The sequence below is a fragment of the Empidonax traillii genome, unplaced genomic scaffold (genome assembly GCF_003031625.1).
Source record: "Empidonax traillii isolate 1590-97213 ecotype Southwest subspecies unplaced genomic scaffold, ASM303162v1 scaffold116:size1738432, whole genome shotgun sequence".
Classification (NCBI taxonomy): domain Eukaryota; kingdom Metazoa; phylum Chordata; class Aves; order Passeriformes; family Tyrannidae; genus Empidonax; species Empidonax traillii.
The window spans coordinates 1,423,264-1,450,555 of NW_020955309.1; the positions used below are offsets into that span (position 1 = coordinate 1,423,264).

Below are 27,292 nucleotides of genomic sequence, written 5' to 3' on the forward strand. Positions count from 1 at the left end.
GCCAAGACAGAATGCCTGTCTGCATGGAAACAAAGCCCTGCTCCTCATCCCAGCACCCTGTGCCCACCCCTTTTCAGCAGTACTGCCTTTTGCAGTTAAAATGCTTCTTTTTAGAGTGCCTTTTATTTCCAGCTTGGAGAGCAGGGGGACGAGAGATGGGAGAGGGATGCTGAAGTAGTAATTTACATAATCTGATTAACAGAGGATTATCCAATGGCTGCTGAACAGCCTTAGTGTGCTTGAGCTAAAAACCTTACTATTCATTGCTCTCACCACCCTGCAGGGCGGCTGCACCTGCAGCACCAGCTAATACTCTCCTGGGGACTTCAAGGGAGGAGAAAAGCGGGGGCATATTTTTATTATTATCTGGGGGAGCGTTGAGGAGCTGCAGCTTCTTGTGTGCAGTCTCCCTAATTGATCTGTCTGCATTAGTCATTAGCTAGATGAAATGAAAGCTGAGCCAGTTGGCATTATCAGGAACAGCCATCACCTTTGAAAAGCGGCAGCTTGTGTGACTGCTCCCAGTTTCCCTGTGGGTAGTTCAGTGAGGTCCATCCTGATCCATAAAGAGCTGGTAGAAGGGTCCTGCACATGCAAGAACCAAACCCACAGTTTCCCCTGTGAACACCAGTGCTTTGGGAGCAAACCAGGCCTTACCTGTGCTCTAATATCACCAGAGAGCATCTCAGGCTGTAGCCCACACCTCTGCCCCAGGAACAACGAACGTAGTGACAGGGGAAAGAGTCTGCTCAGAGGCTGCAAAGCTTCACACCCAACATGCCACCTTTTTATTGTCCATAGGTAACTGCTTGGCCCAGTCATCCAGGGACATGGCTGAGGTGGCAGGTGTGGAAAGAGCAGCAGGACTTACCAGAGCAACCCAACTGTGTGCTCAGGGGGAGAAGGAATAAACCTGACAAACAGTTCTTCCAAAGCACAGTCCAAGACTCTCCATAGACTCATAGAATCAGTCAGGTTGGGAAAGACCTCTAGGATCCTCAAGTCCAGCCGTTAATCCAGCACTGCCAAGTCCACCACTAAACCATGTCCCCAAGTGCCACATCTGCACATCGTTTAAGTACATCCAGGGATGGCGATTCCCTAGGCAGCCTGTTCCAGTGCTTGAAAACACTCCTGGTGGAGAAATTTTTCCTAGTATCCAATCAAATCTCCTCTGGAGCAACTTGAGGCCGTTTGCTCTTGTCGTGTCACCTGGGAGAAGAAGCCAACTCCCACCTTGCTACAACCTCCTTCCAGCTACTCGAGACACAAATAAGGTCCCTCTCTCTGAGCCTCCTTTTCTCCAGGCTACCTAACTCCAGTTCCCATACTGGAGAGCAGCTAACTGCCTTTTGCAACTCAGCAAGCAGGGTAAAAAAAAACACAACCTGAAGGGAAGGACAGATAAATGCTCCTTAAATGCACCACAAAACTCAGCAGCACATCAGGGCATAGGCTGGGGCTGAGTCCCGCTCTCCCAGAAGGTGTGGGAGATGGATGAATTTCAGGTCCTGGCAAGACAAGAAGGGATCAGCTGCTGGTTTCAACAGAATCAGGTCTGCACCCCAAACATCCACCTGTGATGAAGGTTTGAAATTCCAAGAGAGAAACATGTTAACTCTGCAATGGAAAGAACTGGAGAGACACAGATCTCCAGACAGTAAACATCAGATAGTATGATGGTATAGTGGACCCTCCCACACACATTCACATCAAAGGTGGGGAAAGAGGAAGAATTTGGATTTTTTTCCACTGTACAGAGGGACAAGTGTAAGATAGGCAATTATAAGAGGTTTTAGAACCTTCCAAGGAAACAAAAACTGGACTTTCTAGAAGAAAAAAAAAAACACAATTAAATTTAAATTCAAACCTTAGAGCTACCTGGAAACAATAACCCCTGCCAGCTGCTGGCTTATTTGCCACACTGGACAGGAATTGCACCTGCTGAATGTATAGTACCCAAGAAGGTGTCCAAGGTACTGCACAGCAGTGGTATCTGCATGCTCCTCTCCATGGTATAGGTGTCACCAAGATAGTTCCATGCTTTGGTGTAATTCATATTCCTGGATTTAGGAGTTAACTAGTAGCAGTAGAAAGGGATAAACTGCATCCTGCTTTGAGAAAGATAGTAATATCTGCTTCTAAACTAATTCTTCCCACTGTCATCTGCCCAGATGCCAAGAGGAATGAGGGAAAAACAGTAACTATACAAGCATTTCTCTGTGCCACGTGCTGTGGGAAACTTGTTTCCTCAGAGCCTTATTTCTCTGTGCAGCTGTAGCTCCTTGAGATCCCATTGCACCTCATCAGTGCTGAATCTAGACCCTTGTCTCCTGACCCCGAAAATATTCAGTATGGAAAGAGGCAAAATAGACGTGAAAGCAATTTGCACATGTTGGTGGATAAACGTCAGACCTCTTCTTGTCACTTCAGTACAGGCCTGTTCTATATTTTGGAACTGAAGGGCCAGAACCTGGTGCAGATCATCTGGCATCTCATGGTGTCCCAGGAAAGATGAACATTTCCACAGATCACAGACACAGAGACAACAGCAGCATCTGTTGACTTCATCAAGTGCTCCTAGAGATGGACTTTTATATATATTCCCCAGAGCTCAGCAGCCAGAACAAAAACATTTCCTCACAGCTGCTATTACCTTTTTTCCATGCTTCTGTCCCCAGAAAAAGCAGCAGAGCTATTTAGCTGCCATACATTCCCCAGGCACACAAACTTGACCTATATGAGGCACAGAAAATACATGTACAGCATGAACGGAATGAAGGAAAAAACCTTTTCATGAGCAGCAGGCACGTTTCTCACCATAAATCTTCAACAGACAAATATCAGCAGCTTCTACCCATCAGATAAAGCTATGGAGCAAAAATCACATCAAGGAAACATTTAAATGGCAAGGACCAGGACTGCTGACAATGGTTAGAAAAAAATTGTGCTGCTCTAGCATTAGATGTCAGTTTAAACATGGACTGTTCTTCTCAGAAAGGTGCAACAAACCAGGAGCTTTTCACTTTTTCCCTTTCCCAGCCCTGCCCCCAAGCCCCTCACGGGCCAACTCGCATCTCTCTGTGCAGCTGAACAACTGTGGAGACACGGGAGAGCTCAGATCTGAGGCCCTGCGTTATTTATGAGTTTGGAAATCAGAGCCATTCGGTTCACTGCCAGTAAATGGCAATGATTGGAGGGAGGGGGTGGGGGGGGAGGGCGGTGAGAGGAAGGCTTGTGTGCAGCTCTTCATTCTCTATTCCCTGTGAAAAGGGAATCACTCCAGCTAACTGGCCCATGGAGATAAGGATTTCAGACAATCTGCATTAGCCTGATAAGCCAGGTTTGCATTTCATAAAGATTGTTTGTTAAGAGCCCCGGTAAAATAAAATACAGTCGGAAGGCTTATCAGCACAACTCATTTCCACTCATACCCCTCTGCTCGCCACCGTGTACGTTGTGTTTTTTTCCCCCTATAAATTAAGGTGCCTGCTTGTATCCCAGGTCTCCGGGATGGAATACAGACCAGGCACAACAAGCAGTGGGGGAGGGCTGGGGACGACAAGAAAGAATAGCCCGAAACCTCCCAGCTGCAACTGTCAGACCATGGTTCCAATCCACACACAGCATATGGGAGGGCAGTGGATGGTTTGGATTTCACCCTTCTGGTGTAAACCAGCAGCTGGGCTGTTACCACCTCTTGGTACCAACTAAGAATCACATCAGGAAGGAAGAGTTATACCTGTTTCCCTCTACTTCATGTGTTCTTCTTCCCTCACTTAAAAAAAAAAAACAAAACAAAAACATGGTTCCCTAACATGAGAGACTCCCAAACCCCTTGCAGTCTTCTCTCTTCCCTCTTCAAACTGGCCTTAGTCAGGCGTTTTGCTTTAAAACAGCCTTGATGAATAATGGAAAACTATTAGAACACTCTCTGGTGCTTGCCCTTTCCCTTCCTTTTTTTCTCAGCACCTGGGCTGTTCCGTTCAGATACTGCTGCTTTTCCAGGATGTAGATGCCCCTTTCCGCACAGACTCTGGGCACTATTCAGCTATTACACAGTCATTCTGATTAAGTCCCTCTCCGGCCCACCCTGGATGATGGGTCCCAGGGAAAGGCAGCCACACAAAAGAAAAGTCTTAACAAGACAAATTCTTCCAAGTTTTCATAGCCAGTGCAACTACAAAGTCATTTTATGTGTGTTAAATGTTGTTTAATGTGTTTAAAGCTGTTGCTTCCAGCTGCCATTGCTGCAAACAGTTTTACTGGTGTTTTTTGGCAGCAAGACCTTAGCAGGTCAGAGAACACCCTGGTGGTGCTTTGCATTTCGACCTACTACTTGATAATGTCGTGGAGTAGTGCAACAATTAGTACTACAAGCAAGGACAACTGTCCCATTCACACCTTTTAAGGTCCAGCCCTTAAAAGGACCCCAGCCCTCTGTATGCGCACCATGCACAAAAGCTGCACCCATTTCAAACAGGTTCCTCCTTTGCAGGACCATTTGTAGGTAAAATATGGGCTCCAGTGACAAAGCCTTTTTATCACTTCAGTGCAAACTCCCACAAAACTCCTTGTTTCAAGAAGTGAAATGGGAAATGTGTCAGTCTGGTCACCACTCTGGCCAAAATCCAAAGTATCCATCTCCAGGCTTCGACCAGCTTCATGTCAGCCTGCCAGATGAGGTATTAGTAAGGACTGACTGACAACTCAGAGAGGCTCAGAAGTGATACTGGGAGATTTGGTGGTCAAAGCAAGAACAGATAACAGTATTTTCTGTGCCCTTCCTTGGCTTGCTCAGAGCAGATATTGTGGATCATTATTTATACGTTAGAACACCTCTACTGTACTGCAGGAAAAGGCGGGTCTGAGGAGGACCAAGGGGCAGCAGATTAATTGGCTGACTCCATTAGTGGCCTGCAATAAAATGTCTGTAAAAGACTGGTAATGAAAAGACTAACAATGGTCTCAGCACATTGACCTTAGCAAACAGTTTGATCCGTGCAAGAAGGAACAGGTCACTTTTCTGATCAAGCAATCAATGCATTACAGAGGCATCATTAACCCAGAGAAGTCACTGCATCAAGCAGACAGGTGCTGAAGGCATCAGCCGTGCAGTAAAGTCATCACAAATGGGTACAGGCCAAGGTCTTTGCTGGAGGTAGGCTCCAAGCTCTGTCACTGTGTTTCCAGCTATGTTACATGTATTAGGTTCACAGAGCAAAACACCACCACCCAAGAACACCACAAAGCCCTACTGACATATTTTCCCCGTCTGTGCTAGGACTACCAGCTACGGAATGCCCTTTGCTTTTGAAGTTGTGTTTGGGAATACTACTGTTTATTCCCAAGGTCTTCCGAGGCAAGATCTTAGGAATTCTGCATGTTTCCTCTTTGAACATGGCTGGAAGGGAACACATAGAAATTAAGTTTGCAAGGTATCTGTGTTTACAGATAAATGTCATGATTTAACCCCAGCTGGCAATCATGCACCACACAGCCCCTTCTCACTACCCACCCTGCAGTGGGATGGGGAGGAGGACCAGAAAAAAACTCTGTAAAAATCATGGGTTGAGATAAGAACAGTTTAATAACTGTTAATTAACTCCCCCAGTTTACATACAGAGCGTGATGTTCTCTGAAGCACTTGGATCATTCAGTTCACCTGTCCCAGAGATGCTCCCTAATGGCTTCTTTTGCACCTGCCCACTGGCACAGCACGCGAAACTGAAAAGTCCTTGATTTGGCGTAAGTACTTCTCATACTGAATCCAAAAACACAGTCCTGCACCAGCTACTGAGAAGAGAATTAACCCTGTCCCATCTGAAACCAGGGCAATAAAGTTTGTTCAGGGACTAAGGCACCATATGTCTGGTTAGGCATTGAGGGCCCCCTCCCCCATGACACAAATGTATCTTGGCTTCCCAAAAGAAAATAATTAATTTAAAGAAAACCCTAACAAAAAACAACAGCCTGGCCTGGCTCCTGTCTTCACTGGCTGTCACCTATTTTATCTTCTCTCCCTTTCCATGTTTGTTCAGAAATCACTCTTTAAATGCAGCTGGAAAGGTGGTTACCAACAGGCAACCAAGCCTGAATGCTGAAAATGTGAGATGATTACAGGCACTCAAAGAGCAAACACACAGGTTTTTCAACAGAATATGCTCCTGCTGCCCCACCAGGCTTATGAGACACTGCTCTGGACAGTGGTAGTGATAAACAAGAGCTGATGTCAGCTCAAGAAGAGAGGCCACACAGTTCAACAGCAGTTCACTGTAGAAGCTGCTTTACTCAAGAGTTTTGACTTCTGTGACAGGAAGAGGCTGGGTAAAAGGAGCTGTAATTAGTTGCTTTATGTCAAGAAGAGCCACCTGGCTTCTCCTGGTTTACAAATGGAAGGAACTGAGATGGCTAAGCTGGGGAGAAGCACCACAACTGTCTACAGGGCATAATTTTGGCATTCCAAGTTCACATTGAGGGCCTAAACCAAATCGCATCAACGTCATCATAAAACTTCCTTAAACTGATTTTGGAACAGAATGAAAACCCATGGGACATGCCCATGGGTATTTCCAACAATGCAGCTGGTGTCCCCACCTGTATTGGTTTCTCACGGGCACAGAAATGGTTACCAAGACTCAGGCCATATTTTCCCTGGGGACAGAAGGGAGGATGACTCAGATCATCCTCCTGCCTTTTTATATTCTATTAGGATCAATATAATTTAACATCTTTATCAGGGAAATGAACAGTGAGATTGAATGCATTCCCAGCTAAGTTGCAGGTAACAACCACCTCAGTGTTGTGGTTGATACTCAAGAGAGAAGGGATACCATCAGAACAACCCTGGCAGGCCTGAGAGGTGGGCCCACATTCCTCATGAGATTCAACAAGATGGCTTGCAAGCTGCTGCACCTGGGTCGAAACAATCCCAAACAGGGATACAGGCTGGGCATTGTGTGGATTGAGAGCACTCGCAGAAGGACGGTGGTACTGGTGGATGAAGAGCTGGACATGACCTGCCAATGTCAGAATAGCACCTCTAGCCTGAAAACACTATCCGTATCTCAAGAGATAAAGATGTTCCACTGGGTCTCACAGCAGGCTCAACTGCACAGGTCAAGTATTGCTTTCTTGCCAATAAAAAAACCCACCAAAGAACCAAAAAGAAAGAAATCAAAAGAAAACAAAGAAATAAGAAAATAATTCCCAAAACTCAGTTGGGCCCTCTTCCAGGTAATGACAAGAACACATACAATCACACAAGTTTATTCCATTTACCAACCAAACACATTCTTGAAGGCCTCCAGGGACAGAAATAATACAACCCTTCCCCAAACTATTCCCATCCTTAAATACCACAAACATTCTCTGCAGCTCACTCTGATCTTTCTTAGTGAAATTTAAGCTTCTTGCATTATGAACCAAGTGAATGGGATATTGTACTTGCCACATCCTTCTCAGCAGGAACCACAGTTCTTTCTACTCTTCCTTATATGTGGTTTCAGACATTCTTCAACCTGTCCACCAGGACTGATCCTACACTGAAATACAAAGGAGCACAGAATGGTTTGAGTTGGAAAACACCTTTAGAGGACCTCTAATCCAGCCCCCCTGCAATGAGCAGAGACATCTCCAACTAGACTAGGCTGCTCAGAGCCCCCATAACAGAGTAACAAAAGTTCCATGTCACTCTTCCTACATCCCACTGGATTTCCCCTGGTCCCAACATTAGTCTGTGCATTCAGGATGTTACCAAACACCGCTTTGATTGCTTCCTGTGTCAGAACTAATCCCAGTGTAGGTGCACATCACTGCACTGTCAGACAGGCCCTTGCAGGTACACTGTATCCACTAACATTCAAGCTAACTACTCTCATGACAACAGGAAATATTCAGAATTTTTGGGGCCAGAACAGAAATGTTATGAACACACAGTCCTATCTGCAAAGCACCAGGCATGATACTAACCCTAGTATGTTCCAGGTAAAATATGTGACTTCTCTTTCAAGCTGTAGGAAAGATGTACCTCAGGAAAAAAACCCAACCATAACCGTGTCAGTTTCTGTCCATTAAGGACAAAACGTCAATTGTACCTTCCTTTTTTCAAGGGGAAAGCTCTCATCCACCCCCCTCAATTAGAGCAATGACTTGGGTTTGGTTAAGACTCATCCAGCTCATAACTCATGTGCTCTGCAGCAGCCGAATCAGTGCAACATTTATGCATAAAACTGGCCTCAGTAGAGAACTCAAGAACTCACCATTAGGAAATCTAATGCTATTAAGCAAGATTGTCTGCTGATGTAAATGGGCTGCTGGTGCCACTTTACCAAAACAGCTGATGTAGATCATTCAGAACAAGTACCAGATAGGCTTTGATGTGCTTGCACATGGCTTCTCAAGTTCCCATGTTCTGTACTGCAACACACAGCAGAAACACATGAAGAGAGAGAAGACAAGCGTAAGGTCCTTGTGGGACCATTCCAACTTGGAATATTCTGTGAAATCTGTAAACAGTGAGGTAGCTGCCTCTGAATTTCTTGAGAGAACTCAAGAGAACTCAAGTGTGAACTCAAGAGAATTACAACAATGAGTAATGAAGGACAGAACCGAGTTCTTGAAAATCACTGTGACAAGCCAGTCCTTGGAAGGGAGGTATCTGCATTATTACACAGATGTTACTCATTTAAGATCTCATTCAGCTGTGCAAAACACACAACTCCAACTGACAGTCCAAAGCAGAGATCGGTTTTCTCTTGAGCTGACAGATTTTAGACTTATGATGAGAGTAGAGAATTCTAAAGCAGCAAAGGATGAAGGCTGTTAAACACCAGGAACCAGCATCTCACAGACTATGTTTCAAGAGAAAGAGCATAAAGAGATCAGCTGCTTCTTTTTCACTTGGACAGCAGGGAAAGACTCAAACACAGAGCACTGGCAATTCACTATCACTGTCAGTATGACCTCTAGTATCTGATTCTAGAAATAGAACCCTTCTTAAGCTCATATGGTTCCAATTTCCATTTTGTAAAAGCAGAAAGTTATGGAAAACAACTACAGCATTAGCTCCTAGAAATACGAACTCCCTCCCCAGCTGGAAGACAGGATTAACTACAGTCAATCCTTAACTACAGTCAGTTTTGACTGACATTTGTCTGATGTGTTCTGAGAGGTTTTACACATTTCCATAAGTAAAATACTCCAGTTTCTACACAGGTGCTTCAACTGGCATTCCTCCCATTTACTTTTATTTCCTACCAACCACAGAAAGAGAACACATATACCCCTTCCTTTTTGCAACCACCCTTTAAGGCTTTTGAAAGTGGCCTTTTATGGTCCTTTCTCTTCAGGCAATGCTATTTCTTCAGTCTTTCTTGGTTCTTTCTATTCTGTAGCTTTGAACATTTTGGTTTCTTTAACAGCTGCACATACCTAAAGTGCCTTGTTTGCTGCAGAAAAGTCAAAGGACTTCACATGATGTTGTTCAAGACCACTAACAGAATTTAGAAATTGTCCTCCTCTGCAGAGCACTTTCAAAACGAAGGTGGTTAGTAAGTTAAGAAGGTAACACAGAATTAAGATTCCATTTCAGATGAGGCAATTCAGGAGAATTTAGCAGGAAATGTGCCTAGATCTTGTTGTTTCTATGGGAACGGTGAGGCTGCAGCCTCAAACTTTTCAACAGCAGCAGTTCCATGATGTTTACACCACCCCTTGGGATTCCATCTGTGTCCAAGCAGGAGATCTCTGGTCAGGACACCGCACAAAACATGACAGGAGACATCCAGAAGTGCAATCTGTTTGTGCAGTTGAAGGATTCTTTCTACTACCAATGGGCATCTGCCTTATTGCAGATATGTTTTTTGTGTCCAAGTTATCTTTATTAAAAAATAAAAGCTCAAGACAGTCAATAAGCAGTGTAAGAAACAGTTCAAAATTTTTCTCTGTGCATTCATTATGTCACGGTAACTGCAATGCAATGTGTTAAATGCTGCCCAAGATGGCAAAATAAAGGATGAAACAGCATCCTGAGCTGCAAATTAGACTCTTCTTCTTTTAATCAGTGTTAAACACACACTTGTATCTTCTGAAGAGAAAATATTTTAACCTCAAGAATACCTTACAGGCATAATCAACTGTTAAAGACATTTTCCCTTTCAGAGACATGCATTTTTTTTTTCCATTAGTCTTTTCATCTACAAATACAAAGTCAAAAATTTGACAGGATTATAATTGTCTGACAGTATCTCTTCTTTCATTCTTAAGCATCTATCACATTTGAAAAACTTACAGGCTTTTTGCATGTTATTAAACATAGAAGTTCATGACAACAGGCTTACAAACATGAAAACCATAAGAACATTGGCTTTTTTAACGTAAAGGAAAAAATACAGAAAATTCTACCTGAGAAATTATCCCTTATATGATGCAATGTTTACCAAGTTAGGAGGATTTCACATCTCTCTTTTCTTAATTAGGCAAGCTAATGAAGTTACCATACCAACTGAAGAGCCATCATGACAAGTCGCTGCCAGAAGCTGAATAATTCACTCTGGGAGCTCCAGTGGCAAGAGAAACTGAAACTGAAGGGACTGGCAGGAAAAAGCATGCAGCACACTCCAGGGCACCAATAGCAGGGAAGCCCCAGAGTGCATCTGGAATGATGCAGCAGTAAAACCGTCACAGGGCTGTGGCTATGCCACCTGTCCGGAACTGGACACACTTTGGACATGGTTAGAAACTGCAGATGAACAGATATGGGTTTGCTGCAAGTAAACATGAGCTCCATCCAGTGCCTTGGTGCTGGCTCACCAGTACTCCTGGGTCTGTACCATGTACTGTAGTTGTAACTCACAAGCAGCTCCAGTGCCCTTGTCATCCCCTGCACAGCATGACTGGAACAAACTTGGACACACACTCCTTTAAAAGTGAATATCCCCCTCCAAATTGCTGAAGAAAACTCACTTCATTAACCAAAAGCACAATCAGAAGCAGGAGAGAGCTGTCAGGCTTCCACTTTCTTCCCATCCAAAGCCTCATACTGCACTGACACTTCACTTTCAATTATGCTGCTGGAAATTTGATGAACCAGTTAGTATTTGTACACAGTCCTGCTGATGCTGAGAAGGAAGATCTGAAGTGCCCAGAGGCCTCTGTTCTGTAAGCCCATGTGAAACAGGCAACTGTGAACAAGCCCCATTTCTACCTACTTGCAAGATAGCTGGGATAGCTCTAATTTTCTGAAACCCAGTCAAAACTTTCACACGGAGAACACAAGAACTGGGATGTCAGGACCAGAATTTTATTCTTTTCATGGGAAATACATCCCAGCAGCGTGCAACTTCATGTTCTTAAAAAAGAAGAAAGCAGATTGGAAGATGTCCAATGTGGATAGTTTCTCCATCCATTCATTTAGTATTACACTGTTACCTCCTAGATGTAAAGCAGCTTGGCCATATAGGTTCCATGCAATAGAAACACTCCACTCCCAAGAGCAACTTGTTGCTTATTGTAGGAATGTGTCAGTCTCAAATCAAGGACATCTGAGGTACTTGTAACTCTAGTGTTTAGAAGATGAATATTTACAGGATCTCCTTTGAAAAAAGAGGGACTTACCTGAGATTTTTCCATCTCAACCCTCTCTGAAGCTTGAGAAGTGAACAGTCTGAAGGTTTTGATGATCTCAGTAAAGTTGAAGTCACATGGCCACTGTTTACACTTAAAACAGTCAACTGCTGATATACTGCAACATTTCTTCTCTACTTCCTTTCTGCAGCTTTTCTTTCAGCTTCCCTTCTCTTCATGTGCCTTTCATCTTCTCCTTTAACCACCTGGAAAATGCATAGTGAAGGTGATGAAAAAATACCTGTTAAGCAAAAAGAAGGTAAAGGTCTTTTTAGGAAACACATGAGAAGTTTCAAAAGGAAGGGATGTTGATGCCTTTGGACAACAGGGAATCACAAGTGGACAGTTCTGAGGGCAGCAGGCATGTTCTGGCAGCAGTCAGGGGTCAGTAGATCTGGATGACATCGTCCCACTCATTGACAGGCCAGACACCGTTGTCCTGCACGTTGGATGGGGAGCTTTTCCAGTCCCAGACCTTCACAGGAACCTTCCAGTCTGGGCCATAGTTGGCTTCAACATACTGAAGAGTTTCACAGGGCACATGCACCTTGAGTTCTACAAACTCAGTCCAGCACAAAGTGAACTTTGGAAAGAAATACCTGTGTCATAACAAAAGAACACAGTCACTGGCAGAAGACTGACATAAACCTCTCAGTAAGTAAGTTCAAGGAGAAAGAAAGCTGCTTATTTAACTCTTTTTTCTCTTTTTTCATAACTTCTTATCTGTAAAATACTATTTACATACAGAACAAGGATGTTATCAACAGTAACTGGTGAAAATTTGCCTCGTGTAGGAAGGAGCATTCCTAATTCTTTTCCTGCTTATTCCCATATCATTCTGCCACCTATAGGAAATCACTTGGTCCCTGTCTCTTTTTTCACTTACAAATGGGGTTTAACAGTTCCCTCTTTAGAAAGGTGTCAAGAGGGTGAGACAGGCTTAGAGCAGTGTAAGTTCACAGGTAAACTGCAGAGTTTAATCAGGATGACACCTTATAGGAGCACAGTGTCAGAGTCAATGTGTTAAACAAATAAATGCCAAAGTCTATGTACTGTTCCTGCAGAGGATAACTCCCACTTCTGAAGCTCTGAAGACTGCCACAAAAAAAAAACAAACAAAGAAACAAAAAACCCAAACAAAACCAGTTATCTTAAAATTCCTTTCCAGAGATTAAAATGAAACCATAAGTACTTAGTCCTTTTGAAAAAGAGTTAAAAGATTTGTGCATTTGCACGAACTAGAACCACCCCCTCCATGTTCTTGTAAGCATAATGTTAATTTTATTTCTAAGCTCTGAGCAAACAGCATCAGAAAATAACTGCGCTTTTTGCTTTGAATGGAGGGAAAGAACAAAGTAATCAAACATTTTCTGGATATATATTCAGAAACTACTGACTAACTGTAAACTAAACAAAAAAGCAAAAGAACGCAAGCTACCAAGGCGAAAATAAGGTAAACAAACTGTTTTACTGGATTTGTGAACATCAAATAACTATTTTGAGTGAAGACACGCTCAGAGAGTTGGGGTTGTTCAGCCTGGAGAAGGTTATGGGTAGAACTTAAAGCAGTCCTACAGTACCTACAGGGGGCTTAGGAGAGAACCAGAGAGGGACTTCTGACAGGGGCACATCAGGATAGGAGAAGGGGGAATGGCTTTGAACTGGAAAAAGCAGGATTAGGTCAGACAGTAAGAAGAAATTCTTCTCTGTGAGGGTGGTGAGGCCCTGGCACAAGGCTGCCCAGAGAAGCTGTGGCTACCCCATCTCTGGAAGTGTTCAAGACCAGGTTGGACAGGGCTTGGAGCAACCACAGCAGGGGGTTGGAATGAAATGGTCTTTAAGGTCCCTTCCAAGCCAATCTGTTCTGTGATTCTCTTCAGCTTTTACTAACCCAGGAAATCACTAATTTGTCAGAAATCGGTGGACATATATACAAAAAAAAAAAGCTATTAGCAAACCACTGAAATGAGATCCTCCAGAGAGAAAACTCAGAATAATACCTGTTATGTTCTCCATAGTAGTAATTTAAGTAAACTAATCTGCAAATTAAGAAGTCAGTTGGAATTTTTACCCAAATAATCATTTAACTTTTATTAAAATCTGATGTTTACGCTGACGGACAGAAAACAATGCTTTTCAGTAATGCTTCATACTACTGGAATCCTTGGTCACCAATTGCTCATGCCAAGTTGCTGGGGCAAGGTTCTTGTACATACACAATACTCACAATTTTTTCTTCCAATTTCAGTTTTATCAGTCTTTGGACATGGAAGTACTGAAAGGATCAGACACTTAAAGAAAGTCCTCTTAGATAAAAACCTACAGAATTAACTCATTTTAAGGATTAAAGCCTAAAGTACAGATCTGGTTCCCAGAGTCAGGTTTTGTAGACACCAATTCTCTGCTGGAGAATGCAACTGTCCAGTATTAATTCTGTAAACAAACATGTCTCAACTGCTGCAACTCCGAGACAAGATAAGGAAGATGCACGTGTCTGTTTGTGTCTGCAATGCTGGGGAAATATTTCTGTACGTGGGAATGCAAAACATGCAGACTGTGAGGTTTGGAAACCAGCTCTCCAAGGAAACAGAGACTAAAATTGACTGTGAAAAGATATTTTAGAAACTAAAGGACAGAAGCTTCGGTTCTCCATGCTTTGGTTCTCCATGCTTTCATGTGGCAAGATGTACAGAAAGTATGCCTTTGCACATATTTAGCTTTCTGAAGAGGACATCTTTTACATTTCAGGTTTAAAAACTTAAATATCTTCGAAGAGAAATTCCACTCTTCTCTGTGATAATCTAGGAGCTACCAATATCTCTTCTGATACCACGTAATCAGCTGGTGAGATTCCTTTAAATTGTTAGAGTGGATTTAGGATTCAGCATGACCAAACAATGACCTCCCTTTCGACTGACCTCCTTACTTTACCTTCCTCCAAAATTCTGACAGGGCTGAAGACTAAGCAAAACTGGGGGTCATTCACATCAAACCTACCAATGATCACATCTCACAGTTACAAAAGTTGGATCTTTTTCCTCTTTCTGAGAATGTGTTTGGAATAATACATACCTGGAATTATTTGGCTAAGGATTCTGAACAGTTCTGTCAGGGCTTAGGGCCTTTATCATGGTAAACAAGCAGTTTTCTTGCTCCTTTTCTGTAAGCATTAAACTAAGCATAAGAAGCACTAGCTCAGAACTAGAGGGTTGGCTTCCTTATACTCCTATGCCTAAGCAAAGTTATTATTTAGTTCTTATTGAACTAGAAAGCCACATTTGTAACTTTTAAGAACTAAGAAACTAAGACAAGGACTCGGACACTATCACCAACTAGATGTTCTGCCACAGTGTTCATTAAGTTCCTGTTAGACAAATATAAGCAAATACAGTTCAGGGAAAATATAAAAGATAATGAAATCCTATAGAAGTCAGAAAGGTTTTCAATTAGTCTGCAACTGTCTCCTTCTGAGAGAAGGTGGGTGATGGAAAGAAACAAATTTAATTCACAAAACCTATATTAAGTTTGCTGAATAGATTAGGAAGCTGTTGCTGATTTAATACTGAAGAGTATGAAACAAAAAACCTGGGACCCTATTCAAAATTCAGTTTTCACAACATGAACAATAAGCAGCCGTGCATTGCTGTCACAACACTACAGTCAATAAAGTATTCCAAATCATTACCTTAAAATACCAAATTATGGGGTTTACTTTGCAAGGACAGTCGAGGGTTTTTTGCCATAATGCCTCCTCAAGTTGCCTAAGGATTAATTTTCTACTGCAAAATTCATTTGTGTTTTAGAGATTTCTTTCTCGGTGTTTATGTAACTTTGGAGCTTGTCACAGTAAGATAAGATCTGCTTGATACATGATATGCCAGCACTGCTTTGGATTTCACAAGGCCAGCACCTCTCTAGTAAGGCACTGGACCGTTTTCTTTCTACTTCCCTGGTCTCAGAGTGCAAAATCTGCACAACACAAAGAAATGCCAATACTAAACAGTAACTTCTTCAGTTTCTTTCCTATCAGTGGTACAAATCCAGTTCTTACTTAAATTTCTTGCCCGACTTGGCTTGAGTTCCTCCATTCCATATGTGGTCCTCCTCTTCATAGAAGAAAAAAATATCAAGTTTCACATCCTCTGCTCCCTGAAAAGAGAGTTCCAAACTGTCTTCCACCTGCAAGACAAAAATACACAACGTACATATACATAAAAACACAAGGCAACTTTCATCAGCAGGTCAGAAAACAAAACTGTTTCCATCAGATATACAGGGTGACTTCTATCCTAAGCAAAGAAACCATACTAATTTTGCCATTTTTTAAAATGCCTTAAGAACCTTGGAAATTTTTTGCACCTCCATGGAGCTACCTTCTCTTTCTTCCCTTTGGCCTCAAAAGCTTCAGCACCATCTCCTTGCCTTCTGCCAGAAGCAAAATAATCTCAGGGCCAATCCTCCCAATATGACGAGGCCCATCCAATCTCAAGGACTAAATTCTGCCTTATGTTTCCTCAGCACCACTGACACAGATTAGACCCCTATAAAACTCAATAAACACTTCTGAAGTGAAATTCAGACTTCCAAACAAAGCTAAAGCTATTAAGAAGGGTATTTTCTCATACATAATCCAAGAGGACACACAAAAATCAGCCATTCTGTGTTTAGGTAAAACCCTACTGAGTAACTGTCTGATGAGGAGACTTCAGATATTCACTTCTACGTAAGTGATCTGCAACGGTACTCAGACTTCCAAACCTACATGAAGTAAAGTGTTCATAACCTCTATACCTTGCCAAATTTGTGCTTCAGTGGCAACCCTGCCTTCTGAAAGGCTGGAATGATTTCTGCTTTGTAGTCCCTTATAAAGATTCCCAAATCCACATCTTTGCTGTGAGGAATGACATTGCACTGTCTATACCAGCCTGAGGGGGAGAAAACGAAACAGAAAAAAATTAGGTTTAATTGAGGAACATGAATTCAGTAGAACAAAAGCAAGATAAAAACGAATTGCCATGAGGTTGCCAGGCAGAAGTCTTTGATTGAGGCCATAAACAAGTTTGAAATGAACCACAAAGAAAACAAATGTTACCGCACTTACAGTCACCGCTCTTTCCCCCCAGAAAGCCAAGAATGAGAGGGAAAGCACTAACTCTTTCAAAGATAAAATACCTTCAGTTTTCTAATCTAAATGTATTTATAGAAAAAATATTCTTTATCTGGGCCCAAATCTAATCAGCAATGAACAGCTACAGGGCTACAGCTGTGCTTCTGATTTGCAACTATTGTTTTATAGAGCATTCAAGATGTTAATCATCTTCTAATCACCACTGCAACACAGAAAAAGAAGAAGGACACCCTTTTGTCTCTTTCATTAAGGGAGCTTTTAGTAACTGTTCATTCAGAAAATTATATTCCCCAGGATTAAAAAATACAAGTCAAATGTGCACACAAGTTTTCACAAACTGTTTCAATAACAAAAGAATCCTCACCAGGGATAAGATACTATTTCCACCTTCAGCAGAACTGAAAACTTGCATTACCTACTCTAATAGGCTGACATTGTATTAGAAGGTTGGTTTTTAAAAATGAATAAACATGAACTACGCTTTAAAAGTCAGTGATAAGCATTAAATTGCACAATGAGAAAAATCAGGTGAGTCTACATGTACAGCAGAAATAAGTGCCCATCACTGTGTTTCCCCACTATCATTTCAGTAGATTCCAAGTCACACAAATTAGGGAACTGTTGATTACTTTCTAGCAGTGATGAACACAACATAGATAACTGTCAACATTAAATGCTTCAGCGGAAATTTGCCCAGCATCTCCAGGGCTCAGGATTCTAAAGAAAGCATTTTGTCAGGAGCAAAAAGGCCTATTTCAATATAGCTAATGCCACATATTACCTTCCAACCCAGTACATTTGGCCTCTGCTGGCATGACAAGTAATGGAGGATGAAATGTTTAAAATTTCAGATGAGATTAAAAATGCAACACAACAAATGTTTTACCAAGGCACGTTCCACTGCTCAGCCAGAACTTTACTCCCAAGTTATTCAGTGTCAGGGCAGCCAGGTGAAGCAAGGATTTTGCTTTTATTCTGAATTCAACTGCATCAAGAGAGGCATCATCAGGATACAGCTGGAAGGCAAAGGAAGAGTAAGAAAGTTATTGTCGGAGAGCAAACATGTCCCTTCATTCTTTTTAGTGTCCCAAGGAAAAATTACTTAAAAAAAGTTACTTATCTAATATCTGGACTAGTATCTGGTTTTACACATACAGCTCACTTTGAGACCGTGCACTGAAATGGCAAGTTTAAATTTAAACTGTGGAACATCAATCTTCAGTATTTCCAAACCACTAGAATGCAAATTCACAGTAGAATAGGATAAGAAAATACATATTAGACACTGATTCTCATCACTTTGCAGCAATATGGATGAGCACATGCTGAAGTCAATAACCTAAGCCCAGGGGGAACAAAGGGCCAGAATCAGTCCCTTTCGGCACATTAAGGCTTTTCCAACCTCCAGGACTCCATGATTAGTTTATCTGGCGCCACCAAGTGTTACAACTGGATGTTGAATGAAAAACTGCCACGGAGTGAATACCGTGAACACAAATCCCTGCACATCTTCCATCCACAATTGTGTCAGGATCTGCAAAGTCAAAAATCAGCATGGCAGGCTGGGCAAATGTCACCGATTATAACAAAGGAACAACACACCACTCAGCCTCATGGCTGATTTCTTGAAGAGCTCTTGGGCAACAAACAGCTGGAATTAGTACTTTTCTAAACAGGTGCCACCTGCTTATCTCAATATTCAAGCTCCAACAAAGTTCAATAAACATTCAAAGCCACATTTTCTCTGCCTGGAGGTGATTATTGCCTGGAAACTCTGGAGCTGAAGGGGAATAGACCTTCCTGTCTTTCACATGAGAAGTGATGACACACCCTGGGATTAAGTGACTCGCCTGCTACACATACGGGAAGTCACAGCCTACTAGACTGAACAAGAATGGTTCTCACTTTCCCCAAGACATAAATGACTGAAGAATGGAGCCTCTACTGTCCTTTTTTCCCCTTTCATGAGCTCAGAGATGGCTGAGATTCAGTGACCTGATTCTGCCACCACAGTCTTACCAGAGTGTGGTAACTCTTGATCACTTTATAACTCATGTCCCCTTTCAAGTTACAAATTGCTGCCCAGACTGCAGGAGAAACTTTTCTGCTCTCTACTAAATCGGTTAGCAATACAATGCTCTAAATAGTGGTAAACCCATTAGCTTACATAGTCAAAAAAGCAATTAAATAAGTCACTTTGAAATTAATATACCATTTCAAATGAGCCAAATTAAGAACGTGAAACTGCATGGTTCAAAAAATGTAAAGTGAAACACTACAAAAAACTTTGAGAATTGTCTTAAGGAAAGGTTTCAGTCACAAAGATACACAATATCTTACTCTTATTTACATGAGACCTATTTAACAGTAACAGCATGTGAGAACTATGGACGTGTTGCTCCCTCATAATCTTCAGGTAAAGTTTTGGTTTTATTACCACCTGAACTCTATGGAATTAGAATCAGGGTCTGTGTTTAAGCTTTAGGTATGCAAACGGTCCCATTTAGGCAAAGAGTGAACTGTTCCTAGGTTTGGATCAGTCAGTGAGAACACACATTACATCCCACCTGATTACCACTAACCTGAAAGAAAGCCCGAGCTTCTCTGTACCTACATTCAAGGAATCTAGAGTGTGACATCTCCTCTAGAAAACTGGACGGATTTTTTGGGATTTGAACTTTTAAGTCGTCAATGAAAACATGCAGAAGTTCTGGTCTGCAGGGAAAGGAAGAAAACACATTACTCCATTTAATTCTTTACAAACCACAAGGCACTTCTTCCTCTAACTCAAGTTATAATCTTAATGCACTCTTAAGGTAGTGGTTCCTTTGTCCAAATACAACCAAACTCAATTATATAAAAAGAAAGCAACAAGAGCTTCAACAAATTGCCCTTACAAAGTTGAAAAAGAATTTCTATGCCCACAAGCCCATAGTTAGGATGTCAGATCACTGATTCCTTTACTGACTCACAGCTTGCACTGAATTTGTTCAGGAATGTTCAGAGGATTTGAAAATTCAGAGTATTTGGTTAGTTGTCTAAGTGTGGGATGTGCTCAAGAACCAAATTTTACCCTGTACTTTGAGGCTATTTGCTTTTAAAAATTAGAAAAGAATCCTCACAGAACATTAAGAGCATGGGTTAGATACAGTGATTGGCACATGTCTTTATGGTACAAATGTCACCTCTCTTTATTCAAATTTTTTAGCATTTAATTTTAGCAATTTAGATTATTTGCACTGCTCCTGAATGGATTTCTGTTGTTTCCCCTTTTCATTTAATGTTCCATATCTGCACTCAACTTTTGGATACACTGTGGTATCTATTAGGTAATAATAAATTTCTTGCCACTTCTACTTCCCCCCTGTGTTGATAGCACAGGTGGCTATCAAAAGATTTCAAACTTTTAAACATATAAATGGCAAACCACTGACCATAGCAGAAGATCCTCTGGTACCTTCAACCTCAGTCATGACTGCTCTGACCTCTATCACCTTTCTGTCTGCTTCAATCTGGCTACAGAGCAACTTGCTCCAAAATGTAGCTCTTAATTTATGAATAGTGTGAAGCTCTTGTTTTCAGGTAAATCGGAATTGGATTTACCTTCATACCTTATTTTACCTGCACTTTATGGTTCTGAACCACACATGAGCTAAGTTTTACAACCCGGCTTCAAGAAAGAGAGTACTTTTATACACAGAAGTTATTTTGGAAGTGCCATTATGGCTTTTTCCTTCCCCTATTCTGAACTCACTTTTCATATGCTCCAGGGTAGCGACCAAAGTGCAATTTCCGGAAAGGCACAAACTTTCTGTCCATGTGGTGCTTGAGCCTCAGGGGGCCATGCCACAGGTAATTCCCACTCCTCTCATAGAAGACTACCAGGTGAATGGCATGAGATGCAAGCTTGAATATGTAGTGCAAGGGAATTTCCATTCCAGACAGGTCATCCATCCCATCCAAGCGGGGGTCCTTGTTTATAATCTTCAGCCACTGGAACCCCATTTTCTCAGCAGTTCTAAAAAGGCCCACCTAAAAAATGAGAGAGGTAAGAGGTGGGGCAGGTGAAGATTAGAGAAACAAACACTGAATGCTAAATTGCTTACTATTAACTGACATTATTCCCTGGTTTCATTTTCTATCAGACTTAAGCACAAATGAATCAAAAATTTCTAAGACCTTGAAGACCAACAGCCACAAGCAACTCCAAACCACCTTATTTCCTAAATTTTGTCCTTCAAACTGTTCAATAGACAATAAATAAATGTTGTAAGCCATGCCTGGACTAGGTTTTCTCCTTGCCATAGCACCCTTCTCTGCATTCTCAAACCATTCTCTAAAATTACTCTTCTGCCACACTTGGTGTTCTTAAGTCCTTGAATAACAACACCACTAATACAAAAACTTCTACTGCAAAATCTTATTTTATAATGCAAATAAATATCTGAATTTCACCAAACACAGAACACTGCAGTAGGTAACAGGCTTTTATATTTCCATATAAAAAGGGAAGGAAACTCTGGCTGATAAGAAAAGGGCCAATCAGCATCCGAAAATCCTTTCAATTGCCCCCCCTTGGAATGTTTTATATAAGCATATCAGCTTCTCCTCTGGATGCTACAGATATCAATCAAGCACAAAGGAATGGGGAGATGGATTTATATCAGTGTGCTGCCACACAAACTTATTCTCAGTTTCTTTAATTCCTTTACAGCCATGGGTAAAACAACTGCTGATCGAGTCCAGAGTGACGCTACTCTTGAGTTCTTCAGTGAAATAGTAACAGAACAATTCTGTCTCCTACTGCTTCTATTAAAAAACCAAACAAACAAAAAGCAGTTTGCCATTGGTATCTTTAGTCTGTACAAACTAAATCTAATAAATATTTCCAGATTAGACTGAACTGATGAGATACTCTTAGATTCAGTTTTGTCCTTCACCACGAGCTACATCTCTATTATTAACACATCCAATAAAAAAAATTCCTAACACCAAAGAAAAGCAGAGGTACCAATGCTGTAAGTGAAATGGTACTAAGTACAAAGATGTACTAAAAGAAATGTAAACCAGCAGACTATGATCATCTTTACGGTCTTGTCACATCAATACCTGCATTTCCTCCTTGATACATCCCCAAACTCCAGATTTATAAGAGCTGTACCTACATCACAGGCTTAAGGTTCTCCTTCTTCCTTTCTAACCAATCTTCTTTCTTTTCTTTGCAAGTGTTTATGAATATTCTAAGAACTTCTAGCTCTCTCTAAATGACCCTTAATGCATCCAGGCTAGTACCTGGATAACTTTTACTTTCAAACAAAGTTTCCTCTGCCTGAAATATTACCATAAAATGAATTCAGAGGCCTTTATACAAACAGGAAAGTACTATGTCACAGCATCACAGAACAGCTAAATGCATTACAATACACAAATGTGTACTGGAGACACACACTTACTTCATGTTTCCATGTTTTGTCCAGTAGTGCAAACGTAGTGAAGTCTCTTGGAGCACAGAAGTACTTGCATTCTGGGCTGGGGCCATCAGGAGAGCTTCTGATCTGCTCAATGTCTTTATCAACCAGTCCCAGAATCAAAGGATCAATCAAATACACTGGAATATTGTGGCTGGATATTAAGCCTAAGAACTTCCTAACAACGTGCTATTTGACAGAGGATAGAAACACCATCTTTAAGCATACAAAGGTTAATATTAAACACTAATATTATATATATAACATTAAAACTCCAACAGAAAGAAGAAAACCCAATCCACTGAAAGAAGGAAATCTTATCTTCTAATACATCTTCTGAATGCACATTTTACTTCCACAAACAATTGTGGAAATGGAAGTTTTCTCTTTCAGAAGAACAGGCTGCTCTTAGGCTTTTCAGGTCTCTAGGACTGGAGTAACAACCTCCCAGCTTCAGTTAGAACTTTCTACAACTCTGGAGGGCTAGACTAGAGAAAGGATTCTAGGCTAAACTCAAGATTCTTTCCAAGTCCAGACTGAGTTGGAAAGCACTTGAGATTATAGAATGAGATGTGATGTGTATGTGGCTGCTGAGGGAGATGGCTGGTATAATTTCAAGGTTTCTCTGCAACATCTTTAAAGGCCTTGGTGATCAGGCGCTGTTCTGAGAAAATGCACATCTTGTGCCATCTTTAAAAAGGAGGATCTGGGGAACTCTGTTCACCTTAAACTCAACTCCCAGGAAGCTTCTGGAGCAACAGCTCCTGCAAAGTCCCATCCAAGCACATGAAGGACAGGGATGTGACTGGGAAAACCAGGCAAAGGCAAACTGCACAAAACCGCAAGGCAAAGGCCATGGACACGGTTCACACCTTGACTTTTCCAAGGCTTTTGACTCAGTCACAAACAGGGAGCCCAGACCTCAGGTACAAGGACTGCTGTACATGGGAGAGGACTGAGTGAGAAGGTAGAATGCAAGTGCTAAGGGGTTAAAAGCTGTACCAGTCTCTGTACTTGATGAGAGGATTTATTAACTTGACTCAGTGAAGAATTTTAATTAAGCACATTTAAACATCCGTGGCACACAGAAGGCATTGACAGCAGTCATGGTCACCCTACTATTTAAAATGCTGCTGATGTATTCAACTATAATGTTTAAACTTAATGGCTTAAAAGCTCCGGCTTCAAAGGGACATGAAAACACAAGCACAGGATGTGGGCGACCCACAGAGTTTTGGCAGCAGCATTACTTGTGTGATAAAGGCAGAAGCAAGGCCACCCTTTTACTGATTTCAGCTACACGGAGCTAAAAGGTAAGTGATGTGCGCACATTACACCTGTAACTAGAACTGTCAGATAAGACTGATGAATAGGAAGCAAATCTGTGCAAAAAGTGTCTACTTCCCCTCCCTTACCCCATCACTTCTCCAGGAAAACAGATGCTTTCAGCTGAAACTCAAATAGCTGGTAGAAAGAGATGGCCTTGATGTCAAGCCATCAAGAGAAACACATTGAAACAGATTATTTTGGACACATCACTAGAGGGGCTCTGGAGAAAGCTTGGAGTGCAGTGGGTCCCTAGCAGGACCGTGCAACATTCTGCTTTATCACTAATGATGTGGTAAGAGCCAGTTAAACCTTGAGGATAACCCTGCCCACAGACTGGGAGCTGACTGCAACTCCCAACACCTGGCAGGCAGTTCCAATGGGTGTCATGTCCAAGAACAGTGAGACATTCCTGGCACAAGCAAGCAAGCCCATGGAACAGCTGGTCTGGATTCTGACTAGGAGCAGCTCTTAACCAGAGCACCTTCCCTCTTGCTCAGCAGAAACAGGGCCTTTAAATGCCTAACTAGCAAAGTTATCATGTTGCATTTGGACTGAGAGGCAGCCAGCTCACAGCACATCCTTCCCTTTACCCATCTGTGCTTTTCCCACTGGGAGATCAGTTAACAAAAGGCTTCTGCAAAAGTGTTTCCAAACAAAGCCTAACTACAAATATGATAACTGAGCTTCCTATTCCCTCAAAAGGGTGAGGTGATGTGTTGGCTGTGTTAAATCCTGCAAACCTTAAGCAGGGCACAATAACAACAAAAAAATATCTCATTTCAAGTACCTAATGGCACTCCTGGCACTGGGTTATGAGGACTGGAATTGTTTATATTATTGGAACTATATTATGGAACTATATCAAGAGGGAAGAGAATTGGACCCTGAGTATGCAGTGCTGTGTGAGTTCCTGATGAGACATGGGGAAGAGCTGTATGAACCAGTGACACTGTACATACCCATCTAGTGCTGTCTTGGCCTGACTGGCTTCCTCTGACTTTGGAAAAAGCTGCTCCATTCTATTTAAGAAAGATGGGGAGGAGGAGAGAGAAAGATGAGAAAAAAAAACCGTTTCAGCTGAATCCTTGCTTGGGATTTCTTAATAGGACATTCATGGACATTTATCCAAGTAAGCACTTTGAAGTTATGGCTGTGGTTTTGCCTCTGGTCACTCAAGTACCGCATTGAATCTGAAATCATAAACAACTTCCCTGGATTAGTATATTTAGAAGTACAACACAAGCCTCAGGGACCTCCAGACATGCAGGGATTGTGTGATGAGGCCTCAGGTTTCCAAGTCAACATGTCAGTAAATGTAAAATAGGGAGATGACAAACACTGTCAGGCAACTACCATGAGGGGGAGAGAGACAGCAGGACTGTGCCTCAGTCTTTTCAGGTGTAATCCTAGACAATTCAATCTTAAAGATTAAGGTCAGGGCAGCTTGTGGCTCAGCTTTTAAGCTTTTCAAAAGTAAGAAGAATTTCTCGTTCAACGCCCTGACATTTAACCATCAGAAACTGCAAGAAAGAAGTCAAAGTCTGCAGTACTACCTGGCACTAAAACTGCCTGCATTTATTAAAGATAAAAAAATAAAACACCTCCCAAGTCAGGAAACTGGATACCCACACAATTCTATAAAAATAAAAGGAGTTCCTCTGTTGCAACTGTAAACTATGAAGACACCTGAGTAATTAACTTACAGTAATATTTACCTAATTTACAGTAACAACTCTTTTTTGTTACACAAAGATCACCTGAGTATTCCGGGTTTAAAAAGCAGGTATAAAAAGCATTCCAGGTATAAAAAAGCAGGTATAAAAACCACTCCCGGTATAAGAGCAGAGCTTAGTCTGTAACACGGAGAAAATTATGAACACTGAGCCACAAAGCACTAAAACTGCAGAAGAAGTTGAGTTTTCTGTCCAGGACACCAGTGTTGGAAAACCTGTGGCCAACAAGCGCTGCCTCCCTTCAGAAGGGTCCTGGTTTCACATCAGTTTTAATATAAAAGTCTTTGAACAAGAGTTGAGGGTTAAAAGCCGTGGTGGCTCAGCCATAGAGCATCATTGCAATGGGATGCCCCTGGATGACACAGTGACTTGGATACCGGCCTGAGAACTGAAACCTGACTGTACCCCTGCTACCAGACACTGCCTCCTCGCCCACACTGCGGGAATTTCGAGCCGCTCCAGCGCATTTCGGGAGGGGAGAGGTTGGGGTGATCAACGCCGACCAAACCCCCAGACGACAGCAGTGCCTACACCTCCAGACGCAGGGGAAGCCGCTCCCTTACCTTCTGCGACAGGTAAAACTTGTAGTAGCAAAGCTGGAAGAGCAGGAACACAAGGCTGGCCAGCGACAGGAGCGCCAGCACGGCGTTCCTGTTGATTTTCTGCATCGGGAGCCGCCGGGGGATCGGACCCGCCTGCCCGGCTGCCCGCACCGCGCCGCGGCTTCAGCCGTAAGGCGCCCCCGCCGCAAAGCCTCCTGACGCGTCGTAAAGCAGCCCCTTCCCGCCGTCGTAAAGCGCTTCCCACCACCACACCCAACCCCCCCCCCTCTCCCCCCCCAAAACACGCTCCGGATAAAAAAGAAAGCGGAGGCACACGGGGGTTCCAGGATTTCTGTATTAGTACAAAACACCGTGTCACACACACACGCCCCCCTGTCCTGCGACCACCACCCTTTCTCCCCGCCCCGCCACATCTCCTGTCCGGGGATGCTCGGTCACAGGGGGAATCACCGGGACATGGGGGACCACCGGGATCGGCTCCGAGGGGAACACCGCCCAGGCTCCCCTCTGCCACGAACAAAGTTATGCTGGGGGATAACACCAACACAAGTCACCCCACGACCACCGTCCCCTCAAGAATCACCGTCCTCCAACCAAAACACTGACAAAGGCTAATATTCTTCCAGATTATCCCCTCAGTCTTCATATGAAACAAGGGACAAGGGAGGATGCAGAATTTATACGCCGGCCTCTGCTTTTTTTTTTTTTCTTCTTTTTTTTTTTTTGTTTTTGTTTTTGTTTTTTTTGCATAGAGGGCAGCTAAGAAATGAACCTGTCACCTCTTGCCATTTATTTAATATTTGGTGTTTGCAGAAGCACCTATATCCCCTGGATGTTTTTTTTAATCATACTGACACTGACATCCCTTGTTGCAGTTCATGCAGTTTTTCTCATACTGTTTTCCACAGAATCAAATGGGAACTACACTCGTGTGATATATTAAGAGCTCAAGAAGAAACCCTTTAGTTCCTCACAAGTAGTTGTGAAATATTTTTAACTCATTATTAAAAAAAAAAAAAAAATTGAACTCCTCCTTTTGGTCACAGAGCAGAATATTTCTGTTTTGCCACCACACATCAGCTCCAGTGCAGAGAGACTCAGGGAGTATTAAGCACAACATGCCTGCTGGCTTCAACCACAGACCTTCAAAAGGTCTAATCCACTGCCAAAGAACAACCCCTCAAATCCCTGAAATGGATTCACATAGGAAAAACGGCTCCAGATGTCCCTCTCCAGCTGCTGGTATAGAACTTGCACCAACTGCAACAAAACATCACTGGAAGCAGTGTGGCATCGCTCATCTTTGTATGATGAGGGGTACTGGAGAGACACTAGTTCAGGAAAAAAACCAGTCTAAAAAAATCTAAAGTGCTTAAGGCAATTTTTCATATCCCCATTTACTAAAAAAAGAAGAAAAAAAAATTGGACTAGATGTTAGCAGCAAAA

At 42.3% G+C, this 27,292-nt stretch overlaps 1 protein-coding gene across 1 annotated transcript; it reads right to left on the reverse strand.

Annotated features, from left to right (window-relative positions):
* Positions 1-9,859: 9,859 nt before the first annotated feature.
* On the reverse strand, positions 9,860-26,037 carry FKTN (fukutin). The gene is made up of 9 exons (XM_027882984.1): positions 25,847-26,037; positions 24,510-24,569; positions 22,207-22,410; positions 20,508-20,785; positions 19,336-19,468; positions 17,640-17,769; positions 16,417-16,550; positions 15,677-15,804; positions 9,860-12,224 (listed from the first exon to the last, which is right to left on the reverse strand). Exons 1-9 carry the CDS (start codon positions 25,949-25,951, stop codon positions 12,011-12,013), a joined length of 1,386 nt encoding a protein of 461 aa, XP_027738785.1. The 5' UTR covers positions 25,952-26,037; the 3' UTR covers positions 9,860-12,010.
* Positions 26,038-27,292: the final 1,255 nt, after the last annotated feature.